This window comes from Pavona decussata, unplaced genomic scaffold (assembly GCF_977016875.1).
Source record: "Pavona decussata unplaced genomic scaffold, jaPavDecu1.1 SCAFFOLD_6, whole genome shotgun sequence".
In the NCBI taxonomy this organism is placed as follows: Eukaryota; Metazoa; Cnidaria; class Anthozoa; order Scleractinia; family Agariciidae; genus Pavona; species Pavona decussata.
The window spans coordinates 2,447,501-2,475,079 of record NW_028145430.1 but is presented as its reverse complement, the minus strand read 5'-3'; the positions used below and the strand labels follow the sequence as shown (position 1 = coordinate 2,475,079).

The 27,579-nt window shown below is 40.2% G+C and overlaps 2 protein-coding genes across 4 annotated transcripts in view; both read right to left on the bottom strand.

Moving 5' to 3' along the window:
• LOC146489148 (uncharacterized) overlaps positions 1 to 27,579 on the bottom strand; it is a 265,653-nt gene that overhangs the window by 198,611 nt on the left and 39,463 nt on the right. For all 3 annotated transcript variants that reach the window (XM_085106569.1, XM_085106560.1, XM_085106577.1), the window contains exons 7-8: positions 22,269 to 22,340; positions 8,692 to 8,763 (exon numbers count right to left, since the gene is read on the bottom strand). In XM_085106569.1, the coding sequence (XP_084962695.1) occupies positions 8,692 to 8,763; positions 22,269 to 22,340 (144 nt within the window). The remainder of the gene's footprint in view (positions 1 to 8,691; positions 8,764 to 22,268; positions 22,341 to 27,579) is intronic.
• Positions 15,420 to 19,908, bottom strand: LOC146489150 (uncharacterized). The gene is made up of 2 exons (XM_085106588.1): positions 19,867 to 19,908; positions 15,420 to 18,726 (listed from the first exon to the last, which is right to left on the bottom strand). The coding sequence occupies exon 2, from the start codon at positions 18,703 to 18,705 to the stop codon at positions 17,584 to 17,586; it is 1,122 nt and encodes a 373-aa protein (XP_084962714.1). The 5' UTR covers positions 18,706 to 18,726; positions 19,867 to 19,908; the 3' UTR covers positions 15,420 to 17,583.

Sequence of the window (27,579 nt, the reverse complement as noted above, 5' to 3'; positions counted from 1 at the left end):
TAGTTTTAGGTTAGGCACTGAAGGGCGATATTCCGTAACAAACGGCAAAATGTTTTTGTGCGTTTTTTGTTTGTTTTGTAGTGCTGACATTGTCTCGCTGAAATTGACTTCTGAGAGAGTTTTATCTATAAGGTTATCGAGTTAACCTCTGTAGCGTAATCTCTGTTTGAATAGAGTAATGTTTTCTTCAAATGTTGTTTTGAAGATTTTGTTCTGAGTAGTCTTGACGCTTCGCCTTTGATGTAGCCTGTATTGGAAAGTTTCTGTCGGTTTGAAGTGCGTGTGCACATCAAGAATATATTCTTTTTTTAAAATCTTTCGCATCTCAGACAAGTATAATTAGTTGTTTCTAAACAAAAAGAACAAGCACGTTCCTCTTTTCCCGCCATCTTGTTCAGAATGAGGTCCTTTGCGCATGCCAAGTCGATGGAACGCGCAGACCTCTGGGATAGATATAAATTATATAATTTATACGTAATGTATGCATTTGGTTCGGCACATGTAAAGTTCGACGTATGAATCAAAGTCGAACTTTTGCCGTTCTATTCGACTGGCGCAGTCGAATAGAACGGTGGGTCGACCCAAATACAAATCTGTCGATCCTAACTGATTCATACGTCGATCTTTACATGCGCCGAACCAAATGATTAGGTTCGGCTCATGTAAAGTTCGACGTATGAACCGGGCCTTACCCAGTTTTCCTGACTCTTTTGATACAAAATATAAAAATAAATCATGGCAGAAAATCTCGAGATAAAAAAAAATAGTGTTTCCGACAGACGGCTTTGTTTGCGGTTCGCGCGATGTTACGCCGCATTTAAAAATCTGACCCTTAAGTTCTTCAAAGAGCAGATAACTCTATCTAATGGATAAAATTTTCTCTCCAGCGGATAAAGTGTACTCCAACGAGTACATTTTATTCGCTGGATAGAGAGTTATCCGCTGTTTGATCAACCGCGGCCTGGTGTACGCTGCGCACGACTTTTGATAGAAATTTGGATTCATTCAGCTGACGCGTGCACCTTGGCTAGGTGGGTGGGCTACGCGCTTTCTTGCAGCCAAAAACCCTTTCGAGCCTCCTTCTAAATCGAAGCTTGATTGATGAGTCAACTCGGATACCTTACAACTTCAACAGTTCAATTCTTAAAATTCTGTGAGGTTTAATTCCGTATCTGACCCAAATATTTCGTATTTCTGACGAAAATATATACAACAAACTGTCTTTTGTAAAAACGTCTCCCTCAACGCAAGCTCGCTTCTAGTCCTCCGAAGACGAGCTCATTTAGGGATCTTACGAAAACACGGCGGCGACGGCAACGAAAACGGCCATAAAAAGAAAAGATTTCATGAGAACAACAAGGGCTATGCTAGTGCGTTGAAAAAGTAGTACCTTGCGCATTTTATTTCGCAAAAGGGAGATAGACCCAAATAAAAAAGTGAATCGAATGAATAATTTTAGTTTTTGAATTTACTAGAACTCCCACAATTATGACGATTTTGAACCAATGTCGAGAGGTAACGAGATTTTTATTGTCTATAAACGAACTGGCAACTAGCCTAGTAGACCGAAAAACAAAATCAACGCAACCACATGGTAGGCATGGCAAGGTCCAAGCCCCTGGACACTTAGATTAGGAACCTGAGATATAACTAATTTACGAATCAAAACAACAACAACTTTCAGTTTAGAAACACCAATTAGTAGGAAAGCTGCATTTGATGACTTGCTAGGAAAGCTTGACCATATCTATAATAACAGATAATTACGATTGAATTAACTGCAATGGACCGTATTTACCATAGAGATTTCCCAATTTTTATGAGTATATTTGTGTAAATTGTTGTACTAGGTCTCGAATATTGGCGATTCCCTTGACATTGTCGACCATCCCCTGTATACTCATGAGCTGCATACCGGTTTGGTGCTCTTGATGTTCAGAGAAGGCATTTTAAATTCTAGACAAAGGTGTATATGTTTGTTTCTATTATTTGGTCCACGAATAGCCGTAGCTAGCGCCAAACATCAAATAATCTAATATAAGAACAGTTTTTGGTTCCAACAGTCTCTCGTTCCTAGTAATTTAAAATGAATTGGGATGGTGTTTTCCTCCTTGCATTCTCTGTAACGATTGTTCAAGTTTATAAAACGGTTAGTTCTACTTCATAGATTGTTGGGTTCTCTTCTGGAAGATAAACTTTAGGAAAGGTGAGATAATTTTGAGGTTGCCAGCATATCTCAAAGATTTATAGGACTACATCTCTCTCTTCTTTTTTGTTATTTTCCTTGATTCAGACTTGCTCTTCTCTCCACCGTTGGCGCACGAAAGGTAAAAGTAACTTATACTTATCGTTGGGTAATGAAATCCTACTTACAGCCCTTCCAACAGGATATTTTGACCAAATATTGCTGGTGGCAAATCCTGCAACTGATTCTCATCCAAACGCCTGCGAACAAATAAATCAAAGAGAGGTTACTACGCCTTTCAATAGCATGCGAGCTGTGAAAGTTGATCATGAAGATTCCACAAACGGTTGTTTTTCACTGCAGTTAATTATAGCAGGGAAGAAAACAAGGAAGTTTAGCCTAATGGGGTCTAAAGTTCCCGTCCTTTGACTTTGATTGGTGGATGTTCATACATGTTGTTGGTTTTTATTCTCAAAGTCTGTTGGTGATCGCCGTAATTAACTGTAGTAAAAACGCAATCGTTATTTGTTGTTCGTATGTTGTTGAAAAGTGAGGAAAGAAAGAATAAAAAAGTTACGTTGGAAGGCCTATTCAACGTTGGTATCGCAGCTTTTCGTTAAAACGCAACTTCCTGGGCTGCTGAGAATTAGCGCTTGTCTTGTTTGAGTGTGAGCAACACAGCATTAAAAGGTCGTCGTGGGGATGAGAGCATGAGCCACTCAATACATCAGGGGAACTGTTAAAAGTTTCTTAACGGCACTCGTGGAAACTGGTTGCTGCTGTTTCTTTAAAAAACTTAAGAACTATTTAACATTCAGCAGAGAATTGCCAACTATTTCTAGTTGTTTTTTCTCTTTTTATCTTTTAGTTAACCATATATTTGTATTTTTACTGAAAACAATTCTGCAGAACTTGCTGTTACTTATTTAAAACGTGAAGGTTGTTCGGTACTGGGCTTAATAAAGGTCAAATTTCAAACTCTAGCAATACAAGCACATGGAAAGTGACGGGAAAGGGAAAGGCTCAGAAGACCAGAAAATCAAATAATAGAACAAGCAACAACTATACCAAAAGAAGACTAAATAAAAAATAAAATCGTAGATACAACAATCCTAACTTGTTGTTGTCGAGGTATCGAAATTTATTATAAATTCCCTTAGTTAGTACGCGCGGTGTTATTGGCCAATTTTTGCGGGACGTATTTCACTGTACGGCCCGCTAATTTTGAAAGTAGTCCTTTTCCTGCGCGTCCGATTAACCAGAGAGATATAATAAATATATTACTAACCTCGTTTTCTCGGTAAGTTACGGATTCTAGACAGTGCAAATTATCTCCGGTAAGAAGTATAGGAGATAATGTCTTTCTACGGGTTATTCCCTTAAGGATGTAGAATTCATTAGCGCTTTTGTTATATTAGCCACTATCAGTCACTCTGCTATTCGGGTATAAATAGTTGTATTTGTGCCGTTAGTCGCTCTCACTCCAGTACTGTATGCCAGGCTTTACGTTTTCATTTTCACTGGCAGCTTCGAAAGAGAATCCTCCCGTTTCTGTTTTGCCGGAGATAAGTCCTGCTTCCTCCTTCGGTTTTCACGCTGTGGTTTTTAAGAAGGTCGCCGAGTCTATGGGGTCTGTTTTAAGGCAGATTTCGTCTCTTGTTTATTCACACGTGGACAGTTTAAGGTCGCTGTTAAGCGTGCTAGGCGCAACCGATACCTTTTTTGGAGTAAAGGCAACAAGCAGCAATTTATGCACGCCGAGGCCGTGCTGAAACCGCAAAGGAGGCTCTGAATAGCAACGCCGTTGAGAAGACGAAGAATGTTATCGCAGAAGGCATTTCCCCTCGTATCTATAAGATAATAAAAGCTATTAAAATACCCAACAAGAGGACTTCAGTTGGGCTTCTGTGCAGGAATATTAATCTGATGAGTTGGCATTCGACGCCGAGGTTGAGAAAAGGTTGTTTCGTTCCGAAAAAAAGGCTGAGAAAAAAGTAAAGGAGTCCGAGAAGAAGCGTGTTCGTAAATGATTCCACAAATATCCTGGTTATGATTCTGGTTGCGGTGCTTATTCTAATTCGACTTGATTCTACCTGATTCGTGTGGTCTTTGCTCAGGGCCCGGCGTCGCGTGGCCAGCAGAGCGCCCGTCCAGTTGATCCTTGTTTTAAGTTGAGTATTTATCTGTTTTCTCTTACACTGTAGTTTGGATAGTTTGTACCTCTGGCTTTTTTCCCTGGTACTTGAAGCAGGTCTATGTTCTCCAAGTGAACATTGTTTCCTTTCCTTTTTTTATAGCGTAGAATGCCAATTATCTCCGGTACGAAGTATAAGAGATAATGCGTTTCTACGGATTATTCTCATAGACATGTAGAGATCATTAGTGCTCATTACTGTTCATTAGTGATTTCCATAGACATGAAGAATTCATTAGTCGTTTTGTTATATTAGCCACTATCAGTCGCTCTGATATACGGGTTGAAATACTTGGTATTTTTGCCGTTAGTCACTCTCACTCCAGTACGTTTCCCAGGCTCTGCATTTCATTTACATTTTCCCCTCTTTTTAAATTCAATTTCCTATTTTCTTTTTCATATATTTTTTCTACTTTTTGTGGTGTGAATAAGGTCACTTGGGGTCTTCGTGTCCGGGTAAAGGTGAGGAACGTTGCAAGTGGCTCTGCCTTGGGCGATGAAGTTTCTGCTTTTTTAGTTCATTGTTGCAATCACAAGAAATCAGAGTATTCTTCGAAAGAGTCAGGCGTTAAGGGTCGTTTAGCACAGTCGGCGGTGTTTTGGGAGGGGACTCTAAAGAGGCTCCGCCTTTTTTCTTCTTTATAATCGTCCAACAGCATTATTTCTTACCCTTTTAGTTTAATTCTTGTCGAATAGCAAGTCCACTTTGATGAACCCTCAGTTTGTTCAAGCAGCTGCAGTACTGTATTCTCGATTTGTTGCAGGAATATTTGACCGAAGAGCACGATTACCCTCCCACTGTTGCTGAGTTCAAGAAACTTTGCCTACCAGCAGTTAAATTTTATTTGATTAAGCTCAGATCTCGTTAACAGGGTTTGCGTTCCCTGTTTTTTATTTGGGACTTGAAGTGTGGCTTTCACTCTGTAGACATTTCTGGGCCTCATAAGCAGTTCTTAAGTTAAACTTTTTCCTGGAATTAAGAGGGAGTCGTTAGGTTATCTACCCTTACCGTTTCGCCTTTTGGTCGCAGTACCGCTTCTTATTATTTTACAAAGCTTTTGCATGCCCTGATTATGAGGTTGCGTTTTATGTCCCACAACTGTTTAGTGTACCTGGATGATGACATTTTCGGCCATCTTGACCACGTGTCTTCTCGCACTTGCAGTCTTATCCCACGTTCTGACTTATCCTCGGCTGGTCCCTTACAGAACGCGAGCATGTCGTGCTGGGAGTCCGTCCAAATGGGGACGTGGCTAGTTATCGTGATCAACATTATTCAACACATATTTCAAATTCCGTATCACTGAATTAGAAAAAATTGGAGCGTACCCTGCCTTCCTTGATTTTGGTAGGCCGCGGAAGCTACATGGATCTAGCTCGCCTCGCGGGTTTCATTCTGATTTCCCTCTCCTTGGCGGTTGTTCCTATCTCTCCGTTTTTCACCAGAAAAATATAGTTTTTATTCATTCTAGTCCTTCTTGGGATGTGTCGTTTATTTTTATCGCGGCATTATAACATGAGCTGAAAAGGTTTGGCTGCAGCATATCGATTCCTTCAATAGGTAGACCGTTAGAGGTGTATTTTTTGTGCCGATGTAGCTAGTTATACCGGCGAATTTGCATTTGGCGGTTATCAGTAGCCACCGTGGGAAACGATCCAGTGCATGGCATGTTTAAGCTGCAGCTGACATTGGCACGACTTCCACTTATCGCGAACTTAAAGCAGTAATCGTCGTTTTGCAGTCTTACGCTGAGAGGTCTAGCCTTCGGAGGGTGAAAGTCTGTGTGGATCCGGACAATATGGGGGCTACGCGTGTCCTTGCTGTTGGCAGTCCCAAGCCGGATTAGCAGCAGGTTTTAGCAGTGACATATACAAGTTATGCCTGTCACAGTGGTTACCAGTGACCAAAATGCCTGTGCCGATTTGCTCAGTAGGTTTCCCGACCGAGATAACTGGAGCCTGAATCCTGCGGATTTTCAGTGGTTCGACGCAGAAGGGCATGCGTATTCCGTGGACCATTTTTGTTCTCATTGTAATTCGCATGTGGCCAGATTTAAAAGGTGGGGACCGTTGTTGTTTCGACTGGCCTTCCACTTCTTTTTGGCTTTTCCTGTATAGCGGTCCTACTCATTTTGCGCCTTTTGTGAGAGATTCCATCGTCCTTCCCAGGGATGAGTTGCTCGAAGCATGGTTAGCGCTAACCATTGGTTAAGAGGTATTAAAACCTATAGATTTTCATGGTATTTAACTCGGGCTAGCGCTAACCATGCTTCGAGCAACTGCGGGGCCCATGTTGCTAGATCTACTAATTGAACTGACGTCAAGGCAAGCGGATAGCGTACAGAAGGCATCCTCCGTGCTCACTAGGTGCCTTTCGTTCAATATGTTGCCGTTACGACTCAATTTCCGCTGAACTTCTCCACTCGGTTAGTATTGTTTTGAACGTCTTTTTTTCCCTTTGTCTTCCCTTTAATTCTTTTCTGACCAGGATTCCGGAGTCGCGGGTTTTTCTCCAAGCTGTGTAATCGTAGTCCACCCCTTTTCGATTTGTTTACAGTTCGGGTGGCGTGGTGTTCCCTCGTTTTGCTCTTATCCCGTGCTTGCGTAATTTTCCCTCGGTTGCTCTTTTTTTTTTCTAATTTCTCGCGAACATTTCCTGTTATTTCGTGGAAAAACTTATATCTGTAAAAAAAGTTTTGTTATGTTTTCGAGTTTCCTGGTTACCTGGTTAGTGATTTTCCTTTTGTTTTGTATATTTATTTTGCCAGATATTCGTTATTTTGGCATTTGGGGTGAAGCTCAGCAGCTGCTCGTCCTGGTTTGTTTGCCCGAGTTCGGCTTCTATTTGACCTGATTCTTTCCTAGACTGGTCATAGCACTGTTGGTAGGTACTCTTCGGCTTGGAGACGTTGGCCCCAGTGGGTCTAGGCAAAGAAAGAAGTTCCACACCTTCCCGCGCAGCCTCTGCAATTTCGCCAGTTATATTTTGGATTTGACCGAAACTGCTTCCCTAAGAGACGCTGGGTGTTCCGTCTTCGACTTCGCGCTTAATTTACTGTTTTCGATGAGATCACAAGGTTGTCGGTTTGGAGTCCCCATCGTAGAATCCGAAAGTTATTGAAGCCGCTAAAGGTGCTAAGAGGAAGTTACCCAAGCCGGTTCAGCCCAAGAAGCCTTTGTACCATTGTAGGGGTTGCTCAGTTCTACAACACTGCTTCCGTTTCTCTCGCGAGCATTCGCTTCTTAGTTGTGTCGTTAGTCGGATCTGCGGATCTTTTTCCGTGTTTCTAAATTGTTCTGCATTAAGGTTAAAGATATTTCTTTAAGTAGTGCTGGTATGTCCATCTTCATTACGTTTTTAAGACCGAGTCCGGCAGGTCGGGAAAGTTCTATTTGAGTGGGGCCGGAATTTTGCCTTAATTCTGCCGCAGTGAGCGCGGTGAGGGTTTTTCATTTATAGATGCTTGTTGGTTCTATCACAATTTTTTCTGTTATTTTCGTTTGTGTTTTGGCTTTCGTCAGGAATGCGATATTTCTGAAGCTTTTGCCTGGTACTCTGAACAGGCCTATGTTTTCTATGTGAATATTGTTTCTTTTGCTTATGTTATAGCGTATAAGAGATAGATTGTCCATGTCGTGTCATTGGTTTGTTTACTGTGACCCAGTGGGTCATGAAATTTATCAAACATGATTTTATTGGCAGGAATTTCTGGTTTCTTTTATCAGCTTATCACCCAGTACCTTAATGTTATTTCTTGCATTTTTTCCAAAGCGAAATATTAAATAAGAACAGGACTGATTAGTTCACGTTAAGCTGTTACTGAATCAGGTTTTCTAAATAAAGTCTACGAGGGCGAAAGTCCATTGGGGTATCGCAAAGTTCACCGTTGTGCTTATATTCTTTATTGTTCTTCTGAATTCATTTTGGGTTGTTTCAAAAACCGTCAACATCACTTTTAACAAAGAAAGGCTAGTTTTCTAATATTAGTTTTTATCATACTATAGTATATACAAACAAACTCCCAAACTATGCATGTATAGCTTTATTTTGCAGCTGTCAGTGTATGGATTCATGCGGAAGACAAAATGTCTTAGATCTCTGTCAAGAGAAAATGTAGAAAAGACGTTGGGACGGTCAACAGATTTTATGAATTGGAGGGTGTCAAATTTTAATCCTTTCAGGAGTAGATCTGTCAGAGATCATTTTAGTGGCGATAAGTCCTAAAAGTCCATTATTACCATATTATCAACTATAAATTTCTTTCAGAGCGCATTTTATATTATGTAACATTTGGGAATTCAAACTACTTACAGATCTTTCAACTTAGTATTTTGATGAAAAACATCCTGTGGTAAATTCTGTAACTGGTTTTTGTGTAAATACCTGTAACATGAAAGGTAAACTAAGATAATTAAGATAAATATAAAGCCAATAAAGGTAATTTTCTTTTCAAAAGACTTGTCCATACCGTGCGCATAACAGAAAAATCAGTGGTGAGGGCATTCACAATATATTATAATGAAAGTCACGAGCTTTACTTCGCGAATGTGTTTCGATTGCTTCAAACGGCTATTAGGCATTTTTCTCCGATACATGACAACAATAAGCAAAAAATAACTCGAAATCAATAAATCATAAATATTGCGCTTTCCTGATCTATGGCAAACAAAATATAGAAACAAAATATAAGTTATGTTAGTTTTAAAATGAATAAATAGCAAACACATTTCAAACCATAGTGTCTGCATTAAAGATAAATAGGAAACGAAAAATAAACAATACTTCAGTTGTATTTTGGGAAGAAACCTGACGTTGTCTACAGATAAACTCACAACTTAATTTTTCCCTTTCAACTGATGCGATCCAAGGAGGATCGAAATTATGATCCTGCAAATTCAATACTGTCAACAAACTGGTCTAAACAAACGAAAGGAATTTGTTTGGCTCCCCTGAAACAACACTGCAAGCTAGTAATATAACTTTATACTGAAGTTTCAGCCGTTAAAGAAAGAAAAAAAGGATCGTCCAAAAAAACTCATGGCCATAATAAGAAACATCTTGCAACAGAACAAATGATCAGGCGTGGCAGTACAAAAACGTTTCGGTCCAAACGATGCTCCAGATCCTATCATTACATAAATGTCACTGACACAAATTCCTGCAACGACCGCAGTTAAACCCAGTTACAATGCCTCATACAGCATTAGAACCACAGCAGCTTAAAAGAAGCAACAAGAGATCACATAAACAGACCCACTGAACTCGCAACACAGAAACACATGCAACGGTTTAGCACAGGGCTTACGTCTATCATACAGATCCTAAAAATGTACAAAAGGATAGACGAGAAGCCATAAACATGATGGTAAGAGTATTGTGGCCTAGACCTTCCAAAATCATTTTACGCGTGCCCTTCCTTCAAAGAAATTAGGGGAAGTATCACGAAAATTTGATGTCCTTTCAAAACCCAAAAATGTTTCTCTGACAATTAACAGAAACAAAAAATTATTTGTCAATTTTTGTTATAAATTATCACCCCAGTGCAAAACTGTCCCTTAGTGCCTCTGGCCAGAGACAGAGTTGGCCGGAATGGATTGAAACTTGAAAAATGTTAGGCTAATGTTTTTCAAGTTTTCGTATATTTGTTTCCAAAATGCGCTAGACCAGAGTACGAGTTGTTCTTGTCAAGAATTGAGTTGATTTCTATCCTCTCGTTGTTCTAGAATTATTTTGTAGCAAAGTGAAGGTCTTATTTCACCATTTTTCAACAAAAGAGGTCAAAAACCCTACGATACTTCCCCTTTAAGAGAAGACGTCACAATAGCCGCTTAACCTCGGCCGCCATTTATGGGGCAAATTTTAGAAACTTCGCCGAGGAACGAAAAATGTAGATTCAAGTAAGGAAACTTATTTTATTGATAAAAGTGGGTAGTAAGGTGTACTTTAATTTAAAAGAAAGACGCTGAAGCATTATGGAAGAATCAAAAATTGGGAAACTGACCAATTTCAGTGATCTTTAATACGATAGCAGGGGCGTAGCGTCCATATACGCACGTACGCCCGTGCGTACAGCTGAGATCTGAAAAATTTTCTCATTAAATTTGCTGGGTAATAATTTCATATTTTCACATTATATTTCATATTTTCACATTACACAATAATGGCAAAGTGCGTTTGAGTGGTAAGCAAAAATAGGAAAAACGCCTCACAAGATGGAAGCACAAATGGAGTGGCATGGATCCGAATGTGACGCCGCAGACTTTGGTTGAGACTCTTGACCACGCAAACTCCCAATTTCATCCCGGTGAATATGTTGCTCTCGTAACATTGTTTACTTATTCTGCGTCTACATGCACTGCCGAATGTAGCTTCAGTAGTATGAAGAGACCAAAATCTCCTCTGCAAAGTACGATGATGGACGAAAAATAAGCTCCTTAGCAATCCTCCATATACATAGACATAAGAACGTGGATATTGACAGGTTGGTAACGGAATTTGCCTGTCTTAACGGTGACACCTCGCCCTTGGCTTGTGACCTGTCTTCATTGTTTGTTTTTTTTTTTCTTTTCGAGACACATGCCCCCAGACCCCCCTAGTTATAAGCAACTTTCGCGCTTACGAAAAATTTATTCTCGTGCGTACATCTTCAAAATCCCACGCTACGCCCCTGGATAGAGTTTCATACCATTGTCGTGTCCATCGTGTCATAGCAACACAGTTCTACTTTGTGATTGTTAATGCGCTAGCAATAAATAGTTTGACAAATTTCAATCATTTGGGGACTATTCTTCAGACACAGAAACAATTTACACTTTTAATAAAATCATATACGTGTCCTGTGCGCAACATCTAAGGAAAATGATATATTGTGGCCTTCATATCTCTCAAGATGACTCCATTTAATTGCATTGCGCTTTCTTTCTGCACTTTATTTCTTGCGCCATAACATTGTTATTTTCTTATCCCCAGTACGCTACTCTGGTAAGACGTTTGTTCATTGCATCACTTAATGAAACGAAATACATGCAGGCGGTTTTTTTTTTTTTTTTTTTTTTGCAGTCGGCTGTTAAGATGTCTTTCTGAAATTATAACTGATAAGTATATATTCCGTGCACACTTCGGCCAAACTAATTTTTGATTTTTCCAACCAAAACAGAAAAAGGAAATATTTCTTATCCTCATCATATTTACATATTTTAAAGTACAGAATAAAAAAGAAAAAAAAAAGAAAATGGTCAGAAAAATCGATCATTTTTCTATTTTTCTAATTTGACGCTAAATTCAAAAATACAAAAAAAATACTGTTAACGGCTGAAAACTATTTTGCTACTTTTTTATTTTCTTGTTATTGTTGGAAAAGTGAGACAAATAAAGTAATCTCCGAGTCCTGGATCATTTTTCTATTTTTTCCGTTTTTCCCCAAAAAATAGAAAAACAGAAAAATGAGAAAAGGATATTTATTCACACCATTTTTTCATTTTTTTCATTTTGCTCAAAAAATGAAAAAATGGAAAAATGGCATAGATATCGTCCAATTATCCATTATTCTATTTCCACATGAAAAATGCCACAAGGATTTCGACCGAATTTTCTTTTTTTATTTTCCATTTTAATCTATCGTAAGTTTGAAAATTGAAATATGATGGATGTTACTAAAACTAGGAAAGGGAAACCAGGGACCAGAAACGGTGAACGGGGAACGGGGAACGGGTGGCTGAGAACGGGTGTGCAGCGGTAATCCCTATAAGAATTCAAAATAGGCTATTTAATGCAACTTAAAGAGCGCCTTTAAGGTTTATCTAAGATTTTTTGGTAGACATTCAGGGTTGAGTTTCATAATAGGAACTTACAGTGATGGTCAGTGAAAATCAAAGAAATCGTGGCCACGGTCATCAATCGATTTCGCTGATACTTTGTCAGTTTGAAGGCCTAGGTAAGTAACTGAAGGATATACAGTTAAGCCTGGTTCACACTAGCGATATAACGACATAACGACATAAGCAAAACGACATAAAAAGGTCATTATGTCGTTATTTTTGTAGTGTGAACATGTAGACATAATGACATAATAGCAACATAATGACATGGACATAACCACATATGGAAAAAAAACTGATCTTTTCCTTGCATGTTCCTTATGTCGTTATGTCTGTCGTTATGATGTTATATTTCAGCTGAAATAAGTGTGATAATCAGTGACATAACGACATAGAAAAGAACCAATCAGAGCGCCACAAGATTTGTCGAACCCAGTTCGCATTACCACAATTTTTAATATGGCGGCTACTGTGGAGTTGACAGACATGACGTAGAGAATTTATTGACCTTGGTGCGGCTCGTGTAGATGAAGAAGAACTTGCTAAAGCGGTTCGAAGTTATCCAATATTGTATGATTATGATAAAAGCATAAAAGAATTTAAAGACCAATAGAAAAAAGAAAACGCGTGGAAGAAGGTTGCAGTCCTGAAATACTGGACGCACCCACTCTTTTCTTCGAGCAATTTTTTCACTTGGCGTCGTCGAAGAAAAAGAAACAAAATCATCGCAAAGGCAACAAGCGTTTCTTCCGCCATATTTAAAGTATTCTGTTCACCTAACCTTATGTCTTAATGTCAGTGTTCACATTACCGACATAAGCGATTATGTTGTTATGTCATTATGCTGTTATGTCGTTATGTTGCTAGTGTGAACCAGGATTTAGTTTTGAAAATCTAAAATAATCCAAACTCAGCAAGGAATAAAGCTGACCCGGTAGTGGCTCAAATGCTCTGATATTAAAAAAAAAAAACAGTTCAGTCATTGATGTTTAGGTTTGCGGTTTTAAATCGTTAGGATCTAGCAGCACTTTTGCACGAAAGTCGATCAAAGTTCAATAAAATTACAATTCAGCGGCTTAGAAATCTACAACTCTCGCGTATAAGAGAACAATGCAATATTTGCATCAGTCGCGGGAACAGTTACTTCCGATTGGCTGATAAAGTTTCTCATCCTTAATAAAAATAAATTTAATTGTTCCAGGCTGTATTAACCGGGGAACTGGCACATCGTTAAGTACAATATTTTAGAATATGACTTATTTTAAATCAACGGATGTAAATATCAGCTTGGAAGCCAAGTCGCTCGTCTGTGTCGTGTGTAGGCTCGATTTCAGCCGTCTCCCGGGTCCTGTCTTTAGATTTCAAAGTCGCGGAAAACAATTTTATTGAACTTTGATCGGCGTTCGCGCAAAAGGGCTGCTTGATCCTTACGATTTAAAACCGCAAACCTAAAAGTCAATGACTGAAATGTTCTTTGTTAAAATATCGAAACATTTGAGCCACTACCGGTCAGCTTTTTTCCTCTCTGAGTTTGGGCTATTTAGACTTTTGCATAATTGAGAAAAGTGTGTCTACTTAATTCGAGCTCAGTTCGCTCACAAACGAGCAAAGATGAAAGTAATTGCTATGTTTAGACAGACGAAGAATCAATGTATTCAATTATACCTAGGAAAGATTCGCAGCTATGTAAACGTCTGTGTAGCGAGAAGCTGAAAAGTGAAAATCTCGAGTTCTCGCGAGGTAAAATCCGAGCTTGCCGTAGGGTGACCGTTTTTCGCGGTTTTCTGCCGCTATATGTAATATTTTAAAAAAAAACTAACTGTATATCCTTCAGTTATTTACCTAGGCCTTCAAACTGACAAAGTATGAGCGAAATCGATTTTTGACCCTGGCAACGATTTCTTTGATTTTTACTGACAATCACTGTTAATTCCTGTTATGATTCTTAACCCTCAATATCTGCCAAAAAATCTGAGATAAACCTTAAAGGCGCTATTTAAGTTGCATTAAAGAGCATATTTTAAATTCTTATAGGGATTACCGCTGTACACTCGTTCCCAGACACCTGTTCTCCGTTCTCCGTTTCCGGTTCCCCGTTCCCGGATCGGCGTTCGTGGTTTTCGTTCCTGGTTTAACTAACATCCACCATACTGTCGATCGATTAAAATGAAAAAAACAAAGCAAAAAAAATAATAATAATAAAAAATAAAAGTTCAGTTGAAATTCTTGTGACTTTTTTCTATTTGTCATGTGCAAATCGAATAATCGAATAATAATAATCCATCATATTTCAATTTTCAAACTTACGATAGATTAAAATGGAAAATAAAAAAAAAAGAAAATTCGGTCGAAATCCTTGTGGCATTTTTCATGTGGAAATAGAATAATGGATAATTGGACGATATCTATGCCATTTTTCTATTTTTTCATTTTTTGAACAAAATGGAAAAAATGAAAAAATAGTGTGAATAAATAGCCTTTTTTCATTTTTTGGTTTTTCTATTTTTTGAGGAAAAACTGAAAATAGAAAAATGATCTAGGACTCGGAGATTACTTTATTTTTCTTACTTTTCCAACAATAACAAGAAAATAAAAAAGTAGCAAAATATTTTTGAGCCGTTAAAGGTATTTTTTTGTATTTTGAATTTAACGTCAAAATTAGAAAAATGGAAAAATGATCGATTTTTCTGACCATTTTCTTTTTTTTCTATTTTATTCTGTACTTTCAAATATGTAAATATGATGAGGATAAGTAGCTCATGTCTGTCCTACATGATCACTCTAGTCACTGTCATTAGCATAGTACTTATAACTCTCCAGAAATGATAGCAGCCCATGTCTGACCTACATTTGTTGGAGTCATACACAGAGAGAAAAATGATAGAATTGAGTTGGTGCGTGACCTGTTCTACCTACAGTATTAGACTTAATTGGCGTGAAGGCGTTCAGAGCGTATATATAGTTTGAAAGCGTCAGATTTCCAGCGGCCAAGAGTGCGGATTTGAGCGTCCGAGAAACCCTTATCGGCCGCAAGCGAAGCAGTGCCAATTCGGAAGCTGTGGCCCTTATATCTACTAGGGTCAAGGCTGCAAAAGTGTAAACAACGAGAGAGTTCGGTGTTAAATTGGTAGACCGTAATAGGTGCGAGGTTTTGTCGACAGAATAACGGGCCCGGTAGGACCCCTCGCGTTTGGCAATATTCTACCATTGCTTGCACGGGGCAGAACGGCAGAGTTTCCTCGCGTTCAATTAAGATTTCAAAGGGTTTCCGGTCGGTATTGTGCTTAAATGCGGTAATAATGATCTTAATCATTTGTGGTTGGCCATTGTGTACCAAAAATTTTAAATCCTTAAATTGTAATATGGAATCGACACGATCCACACTCTTAGCCGCTAGTTCACCAACACGAAAGAAGCCGTAAAAGGCTAATAAGAACATCGCGGAGTAAAGACAACGTTGAAAGGCCGATGAATTGGTGTGACGGAGAGATTTAATAAGCTCGTGCAATACCGGTCGAGTAATGGGTAAACGGAGGTCAGCCAAACGCTGGCGGCTTAAAGCTGTTGACAGCTTATGAATCAAAAACGATTTAGTTGGGTCGGAATAACCTTTGATCTTGTGAACATAACTGATAGCCGAAAGATAAGAAGAAATCGTAGAAGGTGCGAGTTTCCTTGCCGATAGGTAAGATATGAAAAGAGCTAATTGGTGAGAAGATAATGGTAGCTGGGGGGTTGATGACCCACAAAAACGTTCATAAAAAATTTGAAACGACCCCCATGCTCTCTGGTACGATTTTTTGGTGCCGGCCGTTAGAGCTGAGCCTAATAAATCCCTCAAGTGAGTGACCAACTCTCCGGTAGAAGGTTCGCTGGTACTGTTGTTGGGAATTCGTCTGCCTCTGGCGCTAGTTCCTTGAAGTTGTCTACCTGAAATCGGGAGATGTAATCGGCTTGGCTGTTCTGCAAGCCAGGAACATGCCGAGCACGAAATAAAATATTATAACGTAGGCAACTAAGAACCAGGTCACGTAGAAGAACCATTACTGACTTATGCTTAGATGTTTGCTTGTTGATAATGTCCACGAGGGCAGCATTATCGGTGAAAAATAGCACGCAGCGGTTAGCCATGCTAGTCCCCCAAATGTGGACAGCAATAGCAATGGGAAAAAACTCGAGGAAAGTAATGTTGAAACTGTGCCATTTGTCAGGAAAAGCGCCGCCAAACCAGTGCTTTCCAAATATCGCACCATAACCTTTTGATGCCGCGGCATCTGTATATAATTCAAGTGTAGAAGAATTGTCCCAGCGATCTGACAGAAAAAATGCCCTGCCATTAAAATTATCTAGAAAGTCTAACCACATGCGTATATCAAGTTTAGCTTCTCTGTTTAAACGGATGTGGTGATGAGGGCGTGTCAGACCGGTGGTAAGGTCAATTAAGCGGCGTAAAAATGCACGGCCTGGGATGACAACTGAACAACAAAAATTCAACAGGCCGATTAAAGATTGCAGCTCGCGCAGAGTAACGGAGCGCTTCTTATAAAATTGATGAAGTAAGGTGCGACATTTGGTAAGCTTGTCTAGCGGCAACCTGGCCTCCTGATGCACAGAATCAAGCTCTATGCCAGCGAATTGTAAAGTGGTATCTGGTCCCACTGTTTTCTCGTCAGCAATTGGGACTCCGAGGAATTTGCACATAGCGAGAAAATGGTGTAGATCTTTGCTGCATTTATCTTTATTAGGTGCAATAAACAAAAAATCGTCTAAAATATGTAAAACGGCAGAGACATGTAAGTGTTGCGTGGCAAGCCACTCCAAAGAAGAACTGAATTTTTCGAAAATAGCACAGCTTGACTTCAAACCCATTGCTAGACACCGATCAAAATAATATTCATTCGCCCATTTAATACCGAGTAAAGGGTATTCCAACGGGTGAACAGGAATAATACGGAATGCGGACTTAATATCCGTTCTAGCCAAAAAACAACCGGCCCCGAAGTTTTTTAGAATAGAAATGGCATCGCTAATCGTAGCATAATGAACTGATGAGCATTCATCGGGGATGGAATCGTTTACAGAAGAACCTTTAGGGTATGATAAATGGTGAATTAATCTAAATTCGTTAGGAGTTTTTTTGGGAACTAAGCCAATGGGCGAAGTGCGAAAAGTAGGATAAGGGGGAGCCTTGAAAGGTCCCACAACCCTACCAGCTTCGATTTCCTTCATTAATTTTCCTGAAACAACGTCCGGGCTCTGTAGCGCACTTTGTAAATTAGGAGACTCAAAAGGAGATAATTCGCCGATGTAAGAAATTCGAAAACCGTACCGAAAGCCATTAACTAAAAGGGTTTTAAGGGCTGGAGTATAACCGGTTAATAAAGCCTCAAACCGGTCCGCTTTTACGGGCGTGACTGGTGGGCTGTCCAACACTTGGAGTAATAACTGGCGATCCTGATTTGCCAACGTTGGAGCGCTGGTGGGTTGGTGAGACCTGACATTGGCTGGCGGGATGTTTGGCATGGCATTTAAAGCAAACATGCTCATATTGACATCCCCTACATTGTCTTCCAGCGTGAAACGTCCAGCATGTCCCTTTTGGGAAATTGTTGTTGGAGGGACGAAAACGTACTCGTGGGTTTACCTTATCCGCACTGGCGGATGATTGAGGTTTGCCCCGAAAATTGGTCATTGCCCGCAGGCATAACTCCCAGTGGATCTGATCCCAAGGGTAGCTTTCGGGGGAGGATTGCCTTAGGTAGCGAAACTGCTCGTCATAAAAAAGCCAGTCCGCCGATTTCTGAGACAGATCACGCACCACTTCACAATATTTCATTAGTTTTGGGGCGTCGTCAGAAGCCTTCTCTGAATAAATGGTTACAAAAGTGTTAAAGGCAGTAAGCCACTGCTGTATATTGGTCACTTTTTTTGGCGTGTGAGAAGGCTCAAGTGTTAGCTGGGGTTGACCCGAGGCACCCACAGTGGAGGTCATTGAAAGGGAATACTTTTCACGGGGGGGAGCTACTGACAATAACGCCCCAAAATCAATGTATTCATGAGCCCAGATTTTGGCTTTGATTTTAGCACTAACTCTAGCACCTAAATTCATACCGATACTGGTAAATAGCTGACGGGGTTGATCTCCAGCACCCAAGGTAGAAAGTTGTGGATCTGTGGACTGCGTACCTGTGAGTTCTGTAAGGTTGGTAACCTCCTCGTCCACCACATGAGCAACTTGACGGTCTGCTGTGGGGTGGCTGTCAGAGACATTCGCTAGGGGCTGCACGGCCAAGGCATCTTTAACGGCTGCAGAAACAGCAGCGGTAATCGTGGAGGTGAGCGCTTGAAGATTCAACTGGACCATCCCCGAGCCTTGAGGAGGCTGGGCTGGAGGAGGTTGAACTTGTAGCATGGTAGCTGGCTCGGCCACTTGCAGATCAGATGCAGGCAACGGGCGAAGACGCTTAGCACGTCTTGCAGGACCAGCAGAACGCTTCTTAGGTGGCATGATGCAGCGAGAAGAAATAAACTAAACAATAACGGATGTTGGCGGACAGCCCTAACCCACATGCAACGGAAGCGAAAGCGGGAAAATTACAACCTCAGAGGGGCCGAATTAATTAAAGTAACCGCCAAGTTTTTGCGGTATGTGCAAACAGGAAAAAGCTGTTTACTGACTGATACGACGACGTTTTGTCCTGGGAGATTAACAAAGCCCATTTTCACCAATAAATCGATAAGCTTGACAGAAATACCAGTGCATTGGACACACCTACCGAAATAGGCGATCAAAAAGGATTGTACACTTATGCGGTATACTGCAAGCAACGATAATAACCAAAGCCGGTATAAAACAAAGGCACACTAATGTACTGTGCACACAGGTGGCTAAAATGATTAGCCAACCACAATCAGATAAAGCCAACGTGAGCAGCAAGTTATACATATGTATGCGGCAAATTCCTGCCAGCAAAAATTAGCTGAATCACGAGGCAACAAAAACACGGCTTGGTTTAAAATGTACACTGTACAAATATTTAAAGGAAGTCAAGGGCTTGGATTAGCTACAAACAAATAGTCCGGCCTAGTGGTCGGCACGTGAACAATAACGCAATGACCTCAAAACGGCCCCTCTGAGACTCCGAAAAAACTTATATTGCCCCTGTCTATTTAGGTGCACACCATCACGAGCGAGAAATCTCTGGGAAGAATTCCAAAAACCCCTATGACCCCAGAAAAAGGAATAAGGGAGTGCCTCCAGGAACGTTTTAACATAGCTGTTAAGCGCGCGGACACGCGCGTTAAATACAGGATTGGATCCTAGAAGGGTTTGGCATACACAAACAAGCTTAACATTGTACGTGTCGTGCAAAATGGTTACTAACTCCTCAATAGCAGAACCCACTACTAAAGGATCAAGCCGGGAAAGATCGTTGGTTCCCAGCTGTAAGATAACTATGTCTGGCGCGAATGAAGCGACCACGGGGAGGTCGTATTGCATCGTTTTGGCCACAGTTCTACCCCCAACACCATGCCATTTGAATGTAGCAAGGGCAGTTAACAAGAATTGATGGTTAAGGTTGGGGTTTGCGGCAACAAAGTATTCTAAACGCCTAATGAATGAATGCCCAAGTATTAAAATCTTAGGATGAGCCATGCTAATACTAACCAAAAATAACTGCTACAACTTGCCTGAAAAATTGTTTTCGCCAGGAGATATACTCGCTGTGATGGTGAAAGCAAGAGGGAATTCTTGCCAATGCGACCAGTCTTTTATACTAGCGGACAAATTTGGCTCTCCACACGATTGGCTGTTATGTCACATGACAGACCACCATCGGATTAACAAATATGTGCCTAGACTACAATCGGTCAATGTATCGACATAAATAACATCATGCGTTGACATGATGTTTGGTTTTTCCGTTTTGGTTGGAAAAATCAAAAATTAGATCGGCCGAAGTGTGCACGGACCATATTCAAATTAATCGGTTTCAAATCTCTTATAAGCCGAAATTACCGCAAATTCAATGGCATGCGAAAAAGCTAGTTAAAACGGTTTTCAAACGTCGAATTTCGGGTGAATGAGGAAAACCGATCGCATTATTCAGTGACTTTTGGAGATACTTGTGAGATTTGATTTCGCAAGTGCAGAAAAAATTACTATGGTGCCGAAATGGGGTACTTGCGCGCTTCAGCTGAAAACTGAAGCTGAATGTATGGGAAGTGCGACGACAGTGCAAAGTTTATTTCCACATGTACATGTATGGCCAAATGCTAGCATTTTGAGAACTGAAGTGAATTTTTTCACATTAAATATATCAATACGAGGTTCCTTTATGGGATATTGAGCCTGGGCTGGCTCTGATTGGACACTGACATTCCAACCTATAGAGCCTTTTTAAGGCGAGAAGGAAGACAAGGGAGGGGAGGGGAGGGGCGGGGGAACCTGATCCCAGTTTGAGGACCACGACCCCAATCTTATGAGGGTAGGTTAAAAAAAATCTGAAAGGCGTATAGTGGGGCAAAAATTCGGCTTCTTAGGGAGTAGCTAAAGTGCACGGAGTATTTTGTACCACTTCTATTGAAATTTATTATTTGAATCTCAATAGCAACTTTTTCAGTTTTAAATTATATTTCAACTGTTGCACATATTTAACAATGAGCTCGAGATTTCTATCGCGTGTTTCGCTCTCATCAACTATCACGCATAGAAATCGAGAGCAAATAATCTAATTGTTTTAATATAAAACTACTAGTCGTTCAAAACTGAACAAGACAGGTTCACGTTTTTATTGAATACCGTAACGATATAAATAGGTCGAATTGCATTGGCTTTTGTGTACGCGCCCTTGCATTTCATTCCAGATTTTTTTTAGTAAATAAAAACCGTTCATTCTCTCGAAACTGAAACGAGTATCCGAGTTCTTGTTATTGTTAATGACAACCAAAGACACACCGACGTAAAAGTGCCCTTTGGAAGCCAAGTTTTCTAAAAGAATGTGTCAGTGAAACGCGACTTTGAATGTTTTCAAAATTATAAAATTGCCGACTTTTAAAAGTGTAAATGAAGAAAAAATTCATTTAACTCTTGTTTCGACTCCTTTTCTCACCGTGAAAAATCTTCATTCAATATTTCGTTGCATTTTTTGTCTTCTCTGCAATCGGCTCGACAAGTAATTCCCCGAAAACCCTCTTCACAGACACTTCGAAATAATTCGTTATTGGAAAACGCGACGAAGACGTGGCCATTTTTTTGACAACTGCACACTGTTGGGATACTCACTCTACTCACTATCTACAACAGAAAAGATAGTGAGTAGCGTAGCCAATAGAAATTATAGTTTTAGATATTTGTTGACGTTTGTCAGCGTTTAAGAGTCCTTCTCACAAAAAAAAGCAACCACGTGACATTTACTCCGATCGCCAAAATTTTTTTGCTATATTGTAGATTGAGCTATGAGTTATCCATTCTATGTGTTAGTAGCCTGTTCCAGGCTCCTAGAGAGACGCGCGAAGGAGAGAGCGAGGGGACGAAAACGACGGGGGTGGGGGAGAGGAAGAGAGGGAAAGCCCCAGCCCAGCCCCCCTCGTTTTCGTCCCCTCGCCCTCTCCTTCGCGCTTCTCTCTAGGAGCCTGGAATAGGCTAATGTGTTAGACGTACGATAAAAGTAAAGGTGGGGATATCAGAGAGCTTCAAAGTAGGATGGTACCGCCAAAAAATAACTGGTTCGAGTCACCTTAAAGTAAGCTTGTAAGAGCGTTCATTGTTGCAACAGTTCCGCATTCCTAGCAGTTTAAGGTGACTTGGTTGTTGTAATTGCCTCCTGGCATCGTTCTGCTACGATTGTAAACCTTATAAAACGTTAAGTCCAATTCATAGATTGCTGGGTTCTCTTGTAGAAGATACACTGTTAGAAAAGGTGAGATAATTATGACGCTACATTTAAAACATTTCCAGCACTATAACTTTTTTTATTTTCCTTGATTCAGACTTACTCTTCTCTCCAATGTTGTACACGAAAGTAGAAGTAACCTACACTTATCGCTGACAAATCAAATCTTACTTACAGCCATTCCAACTGGGTATTTTGACTAAATATTGCTGGTGGCAAATCCTGCAACTGATTCTCATCCAAATCCCTGCCAAACAAACATATCAAAGAAAGGGTTACTACGCCTCTACGCATGTGAACTGTGAAAGTTGAACATTCCACCAAAGGTTAGATTTTGCACTGCAGTTAATCATAGCAGTGATCGTCCTTAACAAGGAAGTTTAGCCTAGTGGGGTCAAAAGTTCCCGTCCGTTGGCTATGATTAGCGGATGTTCGTACATGTTGTCGGTTTTTATTCTCAAAGTCTGTTAGTGATCACCGTAATTTTGTTAAACTTCAGTTAAAACGTAATCGTTATTTGTGTTTCAATGTTGTTGAAAGGTGAGGTAAGAAAGAATAAACAAACGCCCGAAGGCCTATTTAACGTAGGAACGCAGCTTCTTGTTAAAACTCAAAAGGGAAAGGCTCAAACGACCAAAAAATCAAATAATCGAACAAGACACAACTATACCAAACGAAGATTAAATTAAAAAAAACCTCGTAGATAAAATAATCCGTAACATGTTGTCGTCGAGGCATCGGAATTTATTATCTTTCTCACTTAGTAGGCGCGGTGTGATTGGTCAATTTTGCGGACCGTATTTCACTGTACGGTCTACTAAATTTGAAAGTTGTTCCTTTCCCGCGCGCCTGATATAATATATATATACTAATCTCGTATTCTCGGTCCCTACTGTAAGTTATGGACCTCTAACTCGGTTAGTAAGAGGTATGTATTTTCACGTGACAAACCTATTAGGCTACTGGTACTGGCGGAATCAGGGAGACGGAAGAAGGCGAAAAAAGTCTGGTGCAAATTATCGTCGGTATGAAGTATAGAAGATAATGCCTTTCTATGCGTTTAATATTCCCATAAGGATGTAGAATTTGTTATTTTAGCCACTTTCTGTCGCTCTGCTATTCAGGTATAAATAGTTGTATTTGTACCGTTGGTCACTCTCACTCCAGTACTTGTATGCCAGGCTTTATTACATTTTCATTTCACTGGCAGCTTCTAAAGAGTATACACGCGTTTCTGTTTTGTTGAGATAAGGTTTGTTTCTTCCTTCGATTTTCAAGCTGGGATTTATAAAAAGTTCGCCAAGTCTATGGTATCTGTTTCCAGGCAGATTTCGTCTCTTGTTCATTCACACTTGGACAGTTTTAACAAGTAGTTCGCAGCACTCCGCTTACCTTGAAGTCGTCGTTGAGCATGCTAGGCGCGACCGAGATATCTATTTTTAGAGTAAAGCCAACATAAACAGCAATTTGCGCACGCCCAGGCCGTGCTGGAAGGACCTGTAGTGAAAGCTATTTCTCTCGTCTCTAAGAGAATAAAAGTTATTAAAATAGCCGGACGAGTGACTACAGTTGGACTACTGTGCCGGAATATATATCTGATGAGTTGGCATTCGATACCGAGGACGAGAAAAGTTTGCTTCGTTCCTTAGCTTTGTTTTACTCTCTGGCTTTTTGCCTGGTACTTGAAGCAGGGCTATGTTCTCAAAGTGAATGTATTTTTCCCTTTGCTTATTTTATAGCGTGGAATGCTGTATCTTTTTTTTTTTGGAGGGGGGTGGGGGGGGGGGGGGGGTGGACCTACGGTATATCAGCCCGTCGAGATTCTTAAGCCTTATCAGCAGCTATTGTGTTTTCCTGGGATTTTTATGGAGTAGTTAGATATTTTACTTTTACGGTTTTGCCCTTCGGCCCCATTCTCGTCCCCAGAGCCTCCTGTCCCTCTTAGCCGGCGGGGCCTTCGCACGAGGGAAAGGAGGCTCTGGGGACACAGGATTTGATTGGCTAGTTCCTGACAAAAGAAATCTAAAACGGAAGTGAAAATGTTAGCGGCAGAACGTGGGATGGGCGACTGGCGGCCTGGCGCGAAAAATAAAAGTAGCGTCAAAAAGAAATGCAGCACGATGGCGGACGCTAAAAAATCGCTAAAGATTCTTCGAAAAAGCCGTTGGCAAATTTTTTAAACATCTATAGGTGTTATAATCAAACGGGTTTTAATTAGAAACAACTCTGGCAATAGTTTCATGAAGGAAACACGGTGTGGAGTTGGCAAAAGTCTTTAGAGTTTTTATTCGGGAAGGGACGGTTTCGCTCGATGATAATTTTCCTAAAAAAACTCTGTCAACCTTGTTTTCACAAGATAAAAAAACATCTACGAATTGCAGTCTTTAATGAAAAACAGTCTATCTTCACAGGAGCTTTCGTTGGCTGAGACAAAAGTGAAAGAGCTCGCAGTTCTACGCAATTGGATGGTTAAATTTCCCGAGCCTATCGCTGCAAACTGCTTCTCGCCCAAGTGACCATCACAAATGGCTGGAGTATTCCCCACAAATTTCTAACTTGCAATAAAGCACAGTAAGGGACATCTCTCTCAGCTCCTTTAGCTTTGCGATGTAAGGCAGCAAGAAGGGCTTGGTATCTAGCAGCAGTGTAAAATATGTTCTTTCTGTTTGAGTTCACTTCGATGATACGATGACAGGATCCACCATCTCTAAGGAATTTGAAATTATATCTCGTTTTCTCTGTTGCTGTTATGTACTGTCAGTTCAACTATAGGTACATTTGGAAACATGACACCCAGCATACCTAGGAACAGGTCTAAAAATAATTATTTCCCTATGAATATTATTAAGTTTTGCAACATCCATTTTCTGATTGTTTTTTTTTTCGGGGGGGGGGGTGGTGGCGGAATTTGGGAAATTACCTACTTGAAAGTGGAAGAGGGCAACACAAATAATTTACATGTGCACTGTCATCCCTTCAAATCTAATACTGCTAGAATTATCTTTGAGACATAAAAAGTGTCACTTTAAATATGAAAATTCATTGTACTTAATGTCATAATAGAAATTGCATTCAACATTTTGTCTTTGTGAGAACAACTTTTTAATTTATCTTATATTTGGAATACTCATTGAACCCAATGAACTCAAAATAAGTGTCTTGAAGGCTACAGACAGATAACATGATTAAACACACAAATGTCAATGTGTAATATAATAAGTGAATGAGTTAATGTGTGCTGAAGTCAAAATGGGTGAATTTATAGCACAGATGGATAATCCAACCCGATGAATCTGTATGGTAGTTAATTTGCAGACATAAATACTAGAGATGGAGTGTTACTAGTTTTTCCTGATAATCAGTCATCTGTGTATAACAGTATGGGCACAGATTATCCTTCTAATGGCATTCATGTATTAAAATTATTAAAAGTATAATTGTTAATAGAACTGAGTGGAGTGCAAAGTTCAATATTTAGTAATTTATTACACCCATTTTGAAATCGCATTTTTTTTTTGTCAATGTTAATATTTATTGATCTGCTTCAAGAAACCTGTTTTTTAAGTGGTTATTACTATTTTATTTTATTTTCATGGGCTAAAGGGATGCAATTTGGAGACAAAAAATAGTGTGATCAGATTGCAAGGATCACCAGTGATTTTAAAATAGGTGTAATAAACAAAACAAAATATTGAATGATTTATCAGATGGTCCATCTGTATTATAAATTGAGCCCTCGAAACGCTAGGTCCATCCTAAAAATGTGAACATACTGTAGTCGTCTGTAGTGATTTTCCCACTAATGATTTGCATAACAATGTACAAGATTAACCCTCACAGGTTTGTATAGTGTGATTTAGGCTGATCACAAAGTATATAGTTCTAGAGTATCTATATGTTTATTGTGAAAAGAAGAAAAATAAAACTTGTTACCATTCTGCAATGAGATGTGCCTCATCAACTACAGCTGCTTTGATTTTTTCCCTAATCTCGATCACCACTGTCCGAAATCTTCCTGTTTTTTTTTTTTTTTTCAATATACTTAAATACACTTAATATTCCTTCCATTTGGGATACAGAGAAGTCTAACGATTCGCCTCAAAGAATCATTGCAGATGATAGTTTCATGCTGTAAAGTTTGATATCTGATCCCGCATCAGCGCATTCAACGGCGACGCGATGCGACCAAAATGATGGAATCACTGACCTCCAGCCATGAGTCAAAACAAAGGGCAAAAGCTCGAATATCAAGGATTTGTCGAAGGCAGAGACACCTGACACATCCCTCCTTTTTTCGACAATAATTCTAATTGCGTTCACAAGCTGCCCACGAAGAGAAATCGATTCCAAAATAAGAAGACGCAGAACATTCGCCAGTATCTTGATAAACTTATCGCCTCTAGCAGCCGCCATGTTATTCTCTTTAAAGTTAATGACATTTCAAGACTTTATACATGAATACCGGAAGTCCTAGAATCTAGGACTTCCGTAATCCTGTGTCCCCAGAGCCACTTGGTCCTCGTGCCCAGCCTCCAGCGGCTAAGAGGACCAGGCGGCTCTGGGGACGAGAATGCTTCGGCCCCAGTACCACTTGTTATTGTTTGAAAAGGCTCATGAGTCCCTTGTTAGAATGTGGCGGGTTATGTTCCACGTCTGTTTACAGTGTACTTGAATAAAGGCATTTCCGGCCATCGTGACCATGCCCCCAGTGCATGGCATGCTTAAGCTGGCTGACATTGGCACGAGTTCCACTTATCGCGAACTTAATTAAAGCAGTAATCGTCGCTTTGCAATCTTAGGCTAAGAGGTTGCGCCGTCCGAGGGTGAAAGTCTGTGTGGATCCGGATAATATCGGGGCTTCGCGTATCCTTGCTGTTGGAGTCCCAAGCCGGATTAGCAGCAGGTTGCAGCAGTGACATATATAAGTTTTGCCTCTCATTATCTTTTCCTTTAGCGCCGCAGTGGTTACCCTTGACAAGAATGCCTGTGCCGATTTGCTCAGTAGGTTTCCCGACCGAGATAACTGGAGCCTAAATCCTGCGGTTTTCCGGTGGTTAGACGCGAAATGGCATGCACATTTCGTGGACCATTTTTCTTCTCAATAATAATTCGCATGTGGCTAGATTTAAATCGAAGTATTTACCAGGGTGCCCAGCAGTTAATGCACTAGCACGGGATTGGATTGCCAATAATAATTTGTTTTGTACGCCGGTGCAACTCGTCAGTCGCAGTATAGGCATTAGTTTCCACTTGGGGAGGGGGTGGTGGGGACCGTTGTTGTTTCGACTGGCCTTCCACTTCTTTTTGGCTTTTCCTGTATAGCGGTCCTACTCATTTTGCGCCTTTTGTGAGAGATTCCATCGTCCTTCCTAGGTTGCTAGATCTACTAATTGAACTGAGGTCAAGGTCAGTGAATAGTTTACAGTAAAACTCGCCAACTGCTCGATCTTGGTTTGTTTGCCCGAGTTCCGTTTCTATATTTGACC

Bases quoted from the DNA above. Each gene is read 5' to 3' on its own strand.
- LOC146489150 (XM_085106588.1), bottom strand. From the start codon at position 18,705: ATGCCACCTAAGAAGCGTTCTGCTGGTCCTGCAAGACGTGCTAAGCGT.